Source organism: Habropoda laboriosa, unplaced genomic scaffold (assembly GCF_001263275.1).
Source record: "Habropoda laboriosa isolate 0110345459 unplaced genomic scaffold, ASM126327v1 scaffold40, whole genome shotgun sequence".
NCBI lineage: Eukaryota > Metazoa > Arthropoda > Insecta > Hymenoptera > Apidae > Habropoda > Habropoda laboriosa.
Genome location: NW_017100231.1, coordinates 2145429 through 2159218, shown reverse-complemented (window position 1 = coordinate 2159218; position 13790 = coordinate 2145429). Strand labels below are relative to the sequence as shown.

Below are 13790 nucleotides of genomic sequence, written 5' to 3'. Positions count from 1 at the left end.
TCGTCCCATGGATAGTAGCCCAAGTTGTGGGATCTGTGCGGCCTAGAACCCCATGGCTGATCGTACGTTAACATCAGGTAGCCATTTTTGTCGTAACAACATTGTTGCTCGGAACCGTCCATGCTAAGATTGGGGAAATAATAAATTGCTACTGTCGTCTAAGTTGTCCGATTTTGATGAAACTTACGTGAGAGATAGTTCGTGGAAAAATATTTGACATGTATTTTTTATTATATTAAAAAAAATTTTAATTCTTGAGATATTGTAGAAAATGTTTTCTAGCCTCAACTTTGAGGATTTTTTTCACTCCTTTAATATGAACGATGGGCGATAGGAAAAAGTACGTGTCAAATATTTTTTTATGAACTATCTCTCACGTAAGTTTGATCAAACTCGTCGTGTGTGGTTTCGATAGTGATTCTCTAGAGCTGTAAGAGTCGTTTCACAGTTATTACAGTCACTTGTATCATACTCTGTCTTTATTAGAAAAAATTACAAGAAAAAAAACATCAGCAATTAAAATCCCACAGAATAAATTAAACTATTAAAATTAAACCATGTTACTTAAAAAATGTCACTCACTTGGGCGCGCCTGTCCTCACACAATGATACGCGTGCTGATTGTACATGCAATCCAAATTCGAGTCCTTGTCGCAATCGTAATCCGGAAGGAACCGACCTTTATCCAACAACGCGTGTTTCACAGTGCACGGGCACAGGGATATCTCTGCCGCAAAATTTTTCAAGTATCTGTCGTTCATAATCCACTTGTCGCAAAGCCTTTGGGGCCACTTCGAACCGTACATTCTCTCCCATTGCGCGCCAAAATACCAAGCTAGTGGAATTGGCCTACTCCATAGGTTCCTGAAAAATAATTCTCTCGCATTACCATTTGTACAGTTTCATTCATGTACACGATTTACGTACGGTGTGATGTTGTAGCCGGTCTGTTGCAATGGATCCGTTAAATTCATCTGAATGAACCCAAAAGTCATGTCCAGCTGATAAGGATTGTTAGCCTCGCGGTATTTAGCTGGTGTGATGATGTATTCGCCCGTATTGGTGTACGTTTTCTAAAATTCCGTTAACCGTAAAGTTATCAGCTCTCGACTATGTACAGAGTGATTCAGGCAACTCTTTTGTAATGGCAATTGAAAAAAAAAAAATGATAGAGATAAAAGATGAATAATTCGATAAGAAGTAGATTCTCAGGACCATATTTTCTTCACAAGTGTAACGATGAATGTGCATTTTATTGTTGCAATATTTTTTTTTTAAATAAAAATGTTTAATTTTTTTTTTGTAAGTTTGCACGAAAAAGTGTTAGAGTCTTTAGAACCTCTGACCATATTTTCTTCACAAGTGTAACGATGAATGTGCATTTTATTGTTGCAATATTTTTTTTTTTAAATAAAAATGTTTAATTTTTTTTTGTAAGTTTGCACGAAAAAGTGTTAGAGTCTTTAGAACCTCTAGAAGAACCTTCTTCTAGAACCTTTAGTATATCCTGCTAAATTGTCCTGAAACAAACCTCCAAAGTAGTGATGTACTCGAACTCAGGGGTAGTTTTGGTCTCGCGATATCCCCACAAAGATATCTGCACGCCTGCGTTCGTATTGGCTGTCAAATTATAATTCTTCCAAGTAATTTTGATCTGCGCAGGATTCGCTTGGTGAACGGCATCCGAGACGGCGATCTTCTCAGCCGCTGTAGCTGGGGTCTCTGAAGAGTTCGTTAATTTATAATTAATAATAAAAACCGTCGTCTTCTCGATCATACGATATGATCACCTTACCGATGAAATATTTCCCCTTCCAATCGTAAGTCTTACTCTCTCCGATGCTGATCGCGAATCGGATGTAACCCTGCGCCTTCACAAATGGCTGAACGCAAATCGCGCGGTTCCTGTTGATCATCGTACCCAACACCCATACATTCTCGAACATGCACCGAATTTTCTCGGTCTCGTTGAAACATGGACCAGTTATATTGACAATTGTACCGCCCAACATGTTTCCACTCTCGGGCGCGAACATTAGAGGCAAGTTTGCGCCAGCTGTAACATAGAAAACGTGGAAAATAGAACGTTGACATGAGTATAATATGAAAACCTGTATGAAAGTGTGAAACGTATAATCAGTAGTAAAATTGTATCGAAGATAGGAAATATTTATGGGATTGGAGTCTTTGTGTCATTCAAAAGGAGCAATTACAGCAATGAAATTAAGAAGACGCTTTAGCTATAGGCGTAGAGTCTCGGCTTGCCACCCCGGAGGTCACGGGTTCGATTCCCTGTTTGGTTCCAAACATTTTTTCTCGGCTTTTCTTCACGTATACTGTTGTACAATCTTACCGATATCTTTGTTGCAAGTTCCGGGCAATATATTCTCGTCTATCCTAAATATGTGACGTCCTGGAAAGCCATTCGCCCATCCTCTTCCTGTTAAATCGCGAATCGTCGACTTTTGAGAGTAGGGTTGGTATTCGTAGCTTCTCGTGCCGTTTCCGGCGTTAAAACCGACCTGAAAAAAAACAAATTTTAACGAGAACTTGTATCTAATAAATAGCAGATTAATTATAAAGAATGACTCATAAGTATCGCACTTTACCATTTAAAATTTGTTTATTCAATTTTCAAATGGCAAAGCGATTAATGAACCTCGTTATACAATCTGCATATGATTCTCCATATTATGTGATAAATTAGGGAACGTCAAGAAACATACAAACGCTGGAGTTCCACCTTCTCCTCCAGTAGTGTCACCACCAGCCTCAGTGTGACTGGACCACTGAATTTCCAGATAATTAAAGATCGCGTAGGTGTTCACTTCGTCCGTAGCCAGGACCATTTGAAAGGTGTTCGTTTTGTACAGCGAATTATCGATACCACCAGTAAACGACATGTTCTTCCACGTGATTATTACCGAATGTTTAGGTTCGAATGAATCTGTACCAATGATCCCCTCACGAACGTCCCACTTGATACGTTCGCGCATTTCAACGCCGAATTGATCTTTCCTCCTTTCCAAATCTCTCTCGAGCCTACAATATAATTTTCATTACAAACTCTCAAATTATATAAACTATTTTTTTTTTTTTTTTTTTTTTTTTTTTTTTTTTTTTTTTTTTTTTTTTTTTTTTTTTTTTTTCAAGAATTTCCCACCGACCTAAAGTATACACCAGCTTTCCTTTGATCTATATCGGTGGGTCTTACTTCTCCTATGCGACATTTACTGAAGAATATCCCGATGAAGCTAGGATCGTTCTTCTTCGGCCAGTCTTTGACAGGAAATACGACAGGATACGTGTAATGTACCGGAGGGTCGCTGAATTCTAAGAAACCGTTCATGGATACCTGAAAATGTGCAATGTATTTGCTTGAAATACGGCCGAGTAGGATCTTCTTTTTCAGATTAGATTAGCCGATAGTTATTGGTAGATTGATAACGAGTGACGACGAAGAAAAACGTACTCGCGTGTAATTGTATCGGAACCCGAAGAATGGTAATTGAAAATTGAAATTCTTGTGTGTCTGAGGTGTGGACGATTGGATCTCCTTCTGGTAGTCGCCTTCGTCGTTGTCGCCGCCTTTGTCGAAGAACCAATACATGAACTTAGAACGGATCTCTTTCAACCTTTCCTCCGTTAAAATGTAGTTAGGTACTGAATCATCGGAACGAGGCGCGTATCTATCTGCTTCCGGTAAATCGGAATCTGCAAAGGCACGTGAATTCTAGTCCATCGAATACAATCGTTCGACGTGTAGAATTTTGTTTAACGATTTTACCATCTTTTCAACCCTTTCGTGACTGAATTACTATTTTTTCAAACTTTTTTTATTTATCTACAAATTATTGCATCAAGACTGAGTCGTACTTTGATAAACGTTAAATCGAGACGAATTTTCGAGTATTAATTTTTGAGATCACGAAAGGGTTGAAGTGTGATTTTGCAAATATCGCCAGTTTCGACGAGTTTCCTATTAACAACCAGCTTACATCTTGGCGAGTGAAATTAACAAACGAAACATATTGACATAAACGATAACATAATCGTGTAGATTAAGTTGAACGTAAAGAGGCAGTAGAACTGAACGAAATAATTCCAACGGAGAGATATCAGGGAATAGAAGGAAGATTGAAAAGTGTTCGTTACGAACGTCGTGGTGATACAAACTCAATGATTCATCCCCGATTTACGTTAGAGTGAGTAACTGATAAAACGGATAAGATCTGATTCGTTAGTTCGACTGTACATAACAAAATAACGCCGTTGAACGCCTATTAATCGAGCATACTTCCTTTCAAAGAAATTCATAGATAAATAATTTTCGAAATTACACGATGAAAAAAGTGAAATGCAATGTTTTCAACAATTACGTGTCAAGGTGTATAAAATAGGAGAAAAACTAATGGTCACGCCCATCGATATCGAAATACTCACCGTATCTTACGTACTTTTCACTTTTTTCTCCGGCCATTTTACCGGATAGACCTCGAGAAAACGCGACTTGATCCTTACTTTCGACTTTCTCTTCATTTTGGACGATAGCCGGAACTTCGTCTTCTTTTTTCCCTTCGACATTGCCTGTCACGTGGTCCCAACCATTGTCATCGCGACTTTTTCCATCGGTGTTCAGGTCCTCCACTTCCGACAAAGGTTGTGCAATGTCCTTGTTCGTTACATCTGGATGATTCTCGCTGCTTTCCGTGTAGATCGGTTCTCTGTTCTCCGTGGATTCGGTCTCGTCCAGTCCGAACGCATTTTCGAACGTTTCGTTTTCGATCTGCGCGGATATCCCGGTGGTTAGCAACAGGAGGAAACACCAATGAACCAAGGGCGACGTTGGGGATGAAAAAACGCGGCTGAGACGGGGCTCATTCCGCATTTTTAACAAGGGTAAATGAACCGATTTGTCTACTTTACTAAAAGACACTGAGCTGTAAGTTCAGGTAACGAGCTATGATAACGGTACTTTGATATCAGTTGTATAGCGATAACGCGCGTTTATCTCATTACTACAGGTGGATTGATAAGGTTGAAACTTACACGGATAAAACAAGCAAAGGGCTAGTGCCCTAGTTTCGAGAGGGCATGAAATGTCCTTCGAACGATCGTGTAATATTAGGTTTTACTTTTATTTTTATAATTGTCGAGTTATATGGTATCTTGGATACCGTTGTTTACGTTGTGTAGTCAGTAATGAAAAATGACGAAGTTCTTTTTAAGTAAGATGTTTATTGTATCTCTGGAACGACGTGTTATTTACAAAAGAAATGGGTTTTACGGTGTTTACTTTTAAAGTGTGGCAAAAAATCGTTCTAGCTTTAGTCTCGTAATTAATAACGCGTTTCACAATAAAACATACGTGTATAAGGAAGTACTATCTGGAAAATAATAAAAAAAAAGAATAAAACAAAAACAAGAAATTTCTCACTAATTGTATTCTCTACAAAAAGTACGATTAACCACGAGAGAATAAATTCCTTTTTTTTTTCTCTCCTCCGAATAGCTACGCGTCTATATCTCATCCAATTGGTCTAAAATTGCACAAAGCATGATTTTGACGAATATTTATTAAAACACTAAATATAAGAAATTACTATCAGGCTTAAAATGTACTGATCTATAAATGCACTGTATGATAAATGTACATATGAACACTGATAGACGTACTTAATGCAATCTTGCATTTCCTTTCCTTTCAAATTTTTCTTTTCACTTTTCAATGCTTAACCGACCTTCCATATCCCAATAGAGATTTTTGCAAAAATCTTAAAAGTAGATTTGTTTCCTCTTTTTTTTTTTTCTTTTGTACTGCAATTGTATCTTGTATACCAATATTGTCACAAACGCTTGTAAAGAAACTATATTACATATTTTATGTTGCACAGTATTGTAAATATTTTCGATTAATAGCACGTATCACAGAAGAAACCTACGAAAGACTCAAATGCGAGGATACAAAAAATGCACAAATATGAAAAAATGTTCCTATAGTTTCATTTTCAATTGGTGATATTTATAATCTACAGCAGTGATTTGAATGTAATATTGTGGATATGAACTATACGCTTGACCATTAAGTGAAACATTATTTATAACATTTTATTTGTAATGAAATAATCTGTTCCGACTGAGATGTGATAGTTTTTAACATTACGAAGACGAAGAATTATCTCCATTACTGTCTAGGTAACCTCCTGAACCATTCACGACAAATGATGTTCCCAAACCGTACAAATGACCACAATATTTCGCATCATCAATGTTATCTTCGAAAAACATCTGAAACAAATTATTCTTTTCATTGGTACACTTGCAAAATGATTGATTAACATTTAGATTTTCATTAGAAATTGCTTTTACCTCTCGCATCTTAAAGAAAACCATTCCCGTAAGTAACGAATCCGATCCAGCTTGATGTTGCGGTCCAACTCTTTGAATTTCCAATTGTTCTGCTACTTCCTGTAGGCCTCCCTTCAAATTTTTGCAAGATTTCATTAAATACTGCGAACAGAAAGTTGTTTATTAATATAGTTCGTGTTATAAGAAATGTCTCTTCGGAATAACGATAAAAAAAACATACTTTTACATCGTATATCGTTGGAAAATATATCCTAAGGAGTTCGAAAAATTCACTTTCTTCCTGTGGTAAATTTTGGTCTGTAAGAAGTTTTAATAGGTAGCCAAAGTCGTAGCCAGAATGAAAGGACAGCCATTTTATGTCGTCGACAAGAACAATTCCTGATGTCATCAAAAGTTCGGCAAAGTCTAAAGGATCGATACCCTCTTCTTCGTGTTTTTTGAACTGTATACCACTGTTTTGTAGCATATCTATACTATCCTGTGCATACATGTCTTCCCTAAAGAGTTACGCAATGTATTATCTCATTCTACACTTTTAATATATTATCTCATAGTGAACCATGCAAAACGTACTGTAAATTAAATTTGAAATTAAATTGCCACGTCGTATAACTACCGCCAGGTGTATTCCCCGATTCGTCGAGAAACGTAAGACCAAGTTGAATTATCCGCAAGAGATCTACGTTACATCGAAGTAATTGATACTGGTAATCGGCGCTAGTCCTGAATTCACCTGCAATAAACAAGGAACAAGACATTTTTTTAAGTATTTTTTTCATAAAATATTATTTAGTAGAATTAAATTATTATTATTATCATATCATACCAATCGGCCTAGCAACTACTCCTGGAAATTCAGTATCCATCGCGATATACTGATACTGTTGCACGACCTGCCGAATTGTACGAAATTCTTCTTCGAGATTATGACCCCAAACATCTCGGATCCCACATTCTTCATTACTGGGCATAGTAGCCCCACCCTTCTGCTGCCCTATAGGGTTACTTCCTCCTGAAAATATTTGAAAACATAAGTACTACTTTGATATGAAATAAAAAGGAGCGCAATGACAACACTCGTTATCAGCATTTCATAGGTTGTATGTTGATAATACAAATGTACACTATATATATATACAATTTCTTGTATCATATTCTTCTTTAATTTTGCAATGGTTAATGGGTAACTGAATCATAATACTTTACAACGTAATTACTCGTAGTTACTTTATTGTAAGTATTCAGAAAAACCATTTTTGGTTGGTACTGTTTGTATATATGCAATATATATATTTTTTTCAATTGCCTTGAGTAAGCATTAGTTCTTGAATAATAAACACCGATTGTTACACATGGGCACAGACCAACCATAAATGAAGATCTTACGAAATTCATAATACAGTCATATTTCAGAAAGGAAACAGAATTTTGTTTTCTACAAAGTAGTATAACATCTTATTTAGCAGTCACATGTCTTATATCATACTGTTTAACAAATAAAAATCATTTAAAAATACTTCTGTACAAAATTATACGAAATTATAATAAACATTTGTGCTGTATTTTATAGTAGTTTTCTTCTATAAGTCTAGAGTTGTATTATTTATGTTACAGAGCCAGTCTAGTGGCTCATATAACTGCACCTTCTAAGATTTGTGCATTCTTCTGAAATTCTCTGAAAGCGCACACCTTTTCTTGCAGCAACAGCGACTGTATATTTCTTGGGAACTTCATTGCATGTTCTAATCTATTCTACTACTTTCAAAGAGGACTTCAATTATGTAGCTCTTCTGGAAGGATGTTTGACGTAATTTCATCCACACAAATCCAAAGTACTTTATCTATTTTGCTTCTCTCAGTTCCTGCAATATGTATGTGCCATATTCATTATTTGGAGGTCATATATATTTGTGTTATACCTTTGGTATTCATTATACAATCGATTATTATTTAATTCATGTAAACAAATGTCAAGTCCAACACTTCTCAAGGCTTGGTTTTGTAGACTTTCTTATGACTTCTATCGACATAAGAAAGTGAAGTAATGTAATAGAAAAATTATATGCAAAACAGTACCCTCGTAAAAGAAATAATCACTCGTATAGTTACAATGTATTATACGTACCGGTAGCTGAGGGCATAAGGTTAGATATTCCTGTCGTCACCGGGGCTATTTTTATGTTTAATTCCCACTGTCACAGCTTTACCTTCTTCATATCACTGGAAATATACGTATAAATGTTATCACTTGCTGAACAATTTTCTCTACATGATATTCAAATCTAATCTTAGGAGTATGATTTATGTATATTACATACACGTGAGATTAAAGAATGGTATACAAATTTGAATTCAATGGTTGCTAATAACATTACAGTTTGAAGGTTAGAAGTCCGCGCAAACAAGTATCATTCTTTTATAGCGAGCATACAATAAACAAAACTTCAAAAACGTGACATTAGCGTGAAGCATGATAGAAAAATGAAATTGGACGATAAGGAATCATTTTGGGGAGTGTTAATTTTGAAATAAATACATTGGTGGAAAAATAGGTTATGTATTACAGATAAACAAAAATGATTTGCTCGAGTGAATATGAAAGAAGTAAATGATAAAATGTACCTCTTTGTGTCCTCGTTGCTCCACACGATGTTTTTCTATGTATTAAGCGAAATAAAGTTTTATAAAACACTTATCGCGCTTTTAAATCTTCTGTCACACTACGAACAGGTTAAATGAGTGTCCAAACTCAAAGCAGCAATTCCCTCTATATGCTACCTGAAGTTAGGGCGCCAAAATCGCTATGCTGGACATCTTCGTATGCGGCGTTGCTAAGATCACAGATATTTGTTCACGAATCGAAGGCAACGTGGAAGAGGGCGCGACAGACATAGTCCTAAACGATTACCCTTCGAGTTAAAAATACCAAGCATATGACATTGAGGTACACTATTTTCACGCTAAGTAGATATCATGTAGCGCAGCAGTCGTACCGTAAATAACACGTTTTTATGAATGAAAGTTAATTCGAACCTCAAACATCTGTAATAAGAAAATAACGTTACATTGTTCACAACTATTTTTGCTGCAAGGTTACCATACTTGTTTTTAATTTCATTGTCGCAATAACGCTGTAAATAGAAAAAGGAATATTTCGTACCGTTTGTACAAACGCGACATTTAGAACATAACATTTCACATTTCAAATATAAAATATTTATTCTACACTGTGAACAGTATTACAAGTCGCCATTCACTTGAAACAGTTTACATAATCTAGACTTTGCTTCAAAAAACCGGAACATTTGCGTTGACTCTGATAAAGCTCTGAAAATACTTATCGTAATAACAAGAAACGATACCAGGAAAACATTCTAAGGACGAATGTACGTAATTACAATGGTTGCATCATTCTGACACATGAATTTCTTTGAAGTGTCTTATCAGTGTCTACCTTTCCATTAGTCATTTAAACATACTCTGTTGTATTCGATTCTGGTATTTGTAGGGTTTCTGACAATTCCATTATTTCATTTACATAACACACAACGCCCATAGTGTAACCAGAAGCCTGTCCCTAATACAATCAAATTCACTTTTCGTAGCTGAAGCACTTTCGTTAAATATACAACGTGTGATCTTGAAATGCAAATTTATTAGGTTAGTTTTCGCGACTCGATAACATGCTGTTGTTTCCCTGAAAAGTGCGATACAAACTAATTCCTTGAACTGTTTTATTTAAACAGTATTAAATCGTTAGTATCCTTGCGATTGTGCTGCAAATACGTTCGTTCACATTCTACTTCATTTCTACCGTTTATAACTGTAAGTACATTTTATATCTTCGTGTGAAAAATTAATAAAAAAAATCATTCCCACAATAAGCAGTTCTTTTCAAAAATCTTTCATTTCTTTCAAAATTGCAAACAAATCAAATCAGGGAATTAGTTTTGCCCTATTCTGTACATGCACGTTAGATCAAAAATTAAAAGTGTATAGTTAGTGGAAGCGATATAATGAGTTCGTAAATTAAAGCATTAAGCTCGACGTCGAATGAACGTATGATTGAAAAGTATCACCTTAAAATAAGGAGATCCTACTACTATACTCTGTTCAAAATGAGAGTAACCTCGCTTCGCGCATGGGACGTGCCCAAGGCAGGGCTAGAACCACCAGAACGTCCAAACCCCCACTTAACCACCTACGTTTTTCTCCGTCTTACCCTCTCTGTCTATGCGCAGAACGGACGAGAATCGGTCCAAGAGCAAGGTTACTCTAATTTTGAACGACGTATATATATGTCAGTGTGTGCCGTCAAAAATCTTAATAGCGACTTCTGGAGCGCCGTGGGCGGAGTTAAGCGAGGTGGGCGGAGTCAAGCGAACTGGGCGGAATTAAGCAAAATGGGCGGAGTCAAGCGAAGTAGGTATAGTCCAGAGCTGCGTAACTTCTTGCTCACGAGTAAATTTCCCCTCCCGTGGTACCCCCACTATGCGACTGAGATGATCACGCTCGAGTTACGGCGCAGCGAGAGGACGCGAGAAGGAGTCTACCGACCACAACTCCAGCGATAGTTTTTTGGTACGAAATGTGTAACATAAACAAAAGGCAGTCGCTGGAGTTGTGGTGGGAGGACTCCTCGCGTCCTCTCGCTCTGCGCCGTAACTCGAGCGTGATCATCTCAGTCGCGTAGTGGGGGTACCTCGGGAGGGGAAATTTGCTCGTGAGCGAGAAGTTACGCACTCTGGTATAGTCTGTAAAGCCGATGCAGTGAGGTCGTAAAATGAGTCAGGCGTCAAAGTGCACTTAATCTGAGCGCCAAAACAGCAATTCGGGAGAGATAAGGAGCTCGAGTTTCGCTCAGTGCCATTTGATATAAATTCGAAATAGAGGCACTCGAAAGGCAATCTATAATAACAATTCCGAAGTACTAGACAAATACCTTATCGGTCCGTGTGAATCATCGAATCACTATCAATGCACGACCTTGCGAGCCTTGGCACTATAAGCAAAACACAACTCGTAAAAAGGATCGAGGCACAATTATTCGCGATGAACCATCCAAGTTAGGCCTTACTCTCCTATCTCCGGCATGTTCATCGCATTTACCCAGAAAACTGAAAATACCGTGAACTCTCTCCTACACGGCGGCGTCTAGGTGTGTGCGATCGTTGCGTAAATATACACAGCGATAACACGATTAAGTGAACAGCCCCTACCAGACCCACTGCGATCTATATAAACTCTGTTCAATGACCTGATACAGCGTAGTACATACTTACTCGAAGTTGCGTTAAGAGGTTACACACGTTACGATCTCTGTGCTTAACAACGACACACGCAGCAAAAATGAACGGCAAAATGATCGCGTTGTTCTTCGCCACCCTCTGCTGCGCCCTGATGACGCAGGAAGCTTCCGCCGCTGTTGGACCACGTACGTACAATCTTTCAAGTTTTGTAAATCTTTTTATTTCAATTTTTTTTTTTGCAGAATTTTTCAAGCGATAAATACAAGCTTTTACCAGATTGTGCAATTTATTGACATGCAGTATCGTAAAATTAATAAATTGGTAAAAATTGCTGGCGGTTGATAAAAAATTCAGATTTCAGGTCGGAAAATTTTGTTTTTGCGAATCTTTGGAGTTTACGATACTGTTGATCGCGTGATCGATATCGTTTAGATTTCGTTAGAACTGTTATCTGGTAAGTGCTTGATACTTTGGCTGATTGAAAAATTTTCTTTTTCAAGTAACTTTTTCAAGAAAGTATAACATAAAAATGTTCGTAGAATGTAGCTGAAATGACACAATATTGTCCCTAATTTACAATTGTTAATTTTGAGCGATAATTCGGTAACGTTAAAGATACTCGTAAGTAAAGTAACTGGTTTACAATGCATGGAATTAGTATGTTATTGCATTATAGTGAGTAAATATTAATTTTAAGTGATAATTCAGTAATATTAAAGGTACTCGAAAGTAAAGTAATTTTCTTACAAGGCACAAATAGTGAGTGAATATAATTTATCCCACTATTCACGATCTCGAGCAGATCTTTTTCTGAAAAAGCGATTTTACAGCGAAACAATCTTGATTTCACTTTACTTCTTACAGAAAATACATACTCAATTCAAAGTCCTACTTCTAACTATGATTATGCACAAACCAAAGTGATTTCCCTCCACTTTTCTCGTCATTCAATAGGCTTCCACGAACTTGATCTATTTCTACAGTGATCTCCGCGATTTTGATAAAACGATGCATTCGACGTGTCTATCGTTGATAACTTGTTTACTCGATCTGTCATTCTATGACGCGCTGCGAAACAAACTGCTAATACCATACACCATTTATTCTCCAAATAAAATTGCATCCACGAAATTGTCGAAGAAACGTAAAATTTTTATTCGAACGATACAAAATTACTCGCAAAATTATTTTTAACGATAATTTAATCACACAGTTATTGTCACAGCACAACCCATTAATTTGCCATAAATGCAAAGATCCAAGTATCGAAAGTAACACGTCATTTCAGTTACAGCAATATAACTGTGAGAAATAGAAATACGTCGAGCTATTTTCACCGTACGTTAAATTAATCACTTTCACCTGAATTTTTTCAATTTTTTTTTCAATTACGTCTCTCGATCGTTAACAGAATGTCTTCTGCCGTTGGAACACGGACCGTGCAAGGCGCTTATGACGAGGTACGGATACAACCCGGTCACGAATAAATGCGAAGAATTCATGTACGGAGGTTGTCGAGGAAACGAGAATAATTTCCAGAGCCAGGATAAATGTCAGGAAATCTGTTCGTGAACATCTAGGAGTGTGTCAGTGTGATCGGAGCGTATTATTACCAACTGGATTAAATTATATGTATAATACTCAAAGGAAGAAGCAACCTCTCCTACATTCTATCAGATAGATTAGGATTGTATATTTTTCTATTTTTACAATAATCATCCAGGAGAAATAAAACTGATGTTCGACATCCTGAACCAATTTGTACAACTCGTTTATTTCAACACCTGTACATAGTATAAAGTCTGTAATAATAAAAAAATGCGATAAAAGAAATATTTCCGTACAAATCATGTATTGCAAAACCTACAATCAATCGATATGAGATAAATTAATAAATGTAGAGTTGAGATAAACTTCAAGTCTATAAAAAATTAGAAGCAGATTCAGTATTGATGAAAACTGGGAGATGATTCTCAAATTTTGGCCGGTAGTGTGCATACATACATGGTGTAAAATCTGTATTAGTTGTGAAATTAAATTGTACTTGAAATAAATATTTATGTTTTCTAAGATCTGAACGATGTCAATGAAATGTCAAACGTGAATTAAATATTGCAAAACGAAGTATAAGAAATGTTTTAATTATTGTCAAATTATGAAATAATATAATAA

The 13790-nt window shown here is 36.5% G+C and overlaps 3 protein-coding genes across 5 annotated transcripts in view; 1 reads left to right on the top strand and 2 right to left on the bottom strand.

Annotated features, from left to right (window-relative positions):
• Window positions 1-4921, bottom strand: part of LOC108571633 (protein mesh) — an 8938-nt gene extending 4017 nt beyond the window's left edge. For 2 of the 3 annotated variants that reach the window (XM_017933722.1, XM_017933720.1), the window contains exons 1-10: window positions 4444-4921; window positions 3473-3714; window positions 3168-3355; window positions 2727-3042; window positions 2354-2522; window positions 1796-2056; window positions 1532-1722; window positions 928-1073; window positions 583-864; window positions 1-123 (exon numbers count right to left, since the gene is read on the bottom strand). The exon at window positions 1-123 is cut by the window's left edge and continues 347 nt beyond it. In XM_017933722.1, coding sequence (XP_017789211.1) covers window positions 1-123; window positions 583-864; window positions 928-1073; window positions 1532-1722; window positions 1796-2056; window positions 2354-2522; window positions 2727-3042; window positions 3168-3355; window positions 3473-3714; window positions 4444-4888 — 2363 coding nt within the window. In that variant the 5' untranslated portion in view covers window positions 4889-4921. The remainder of the gene's footprint in view (window positions 124-582; window positions 865-927; window positions 1074-1531; window positions 1723-1795; window positions 2057-2353; window positions 2523-2726; window positions 3043-3167; window positions 3356-3472; window positions 3715-4443) is intronic. The other variant, XM_017933721.1, reaches the window with a different exon arrangement.
• A 1221-nt stretch (window positions 4922-6142) lies between these two features.
• On the bottom strand, window positions 6143-9199 carry LOC108571577 (CCR4-NOT transcription complex subunit 7). The gene is made up of 7 exons (XM_017933648.1): window positions 8992-9199; window positions 8495-8589; window positions 7196-7381; window positions 6943-7102; window positions 6590-6866; window positions 6370-6510; window positions 6143-6288 (listed from the first exon to the last, which is right to left on the bottom strand). The coding sequence occupies exons 2-7, from the start codon at window positions 8508-8510 to the stop codon at window positions 6160-6162; spliced, it is 909 nt and encodes a 302-aa protein (XP_017789137.1). The 5' UTR covers window positions 8511-8589; window positions 8992-9199; the 3' UTR covers window positions 6143-6159.
• Window positions 9200-11621: 2422 nt separating this feature from the next.
• LOC108571583 (trypsin inhibitor-like) lies at window positions 11622-13480 on the top strand. Its single transcript, XM_017933656.1, has 2 exons — window positions 11622-11803; window positions 13030-13480. Exons 1-2 carry the CDS (start codon window positions 11719-11721, stop codon window positions 13188-13190), a joined length of 246 nt encoding a protein of 81 aa, XP_017789145.1. The 5' UTR covers window positions 11622-11718; the 3' UTR covers window positions 13191-13480.
• Window positions 13481-13790: the final 310 nt, after the last annotated feature.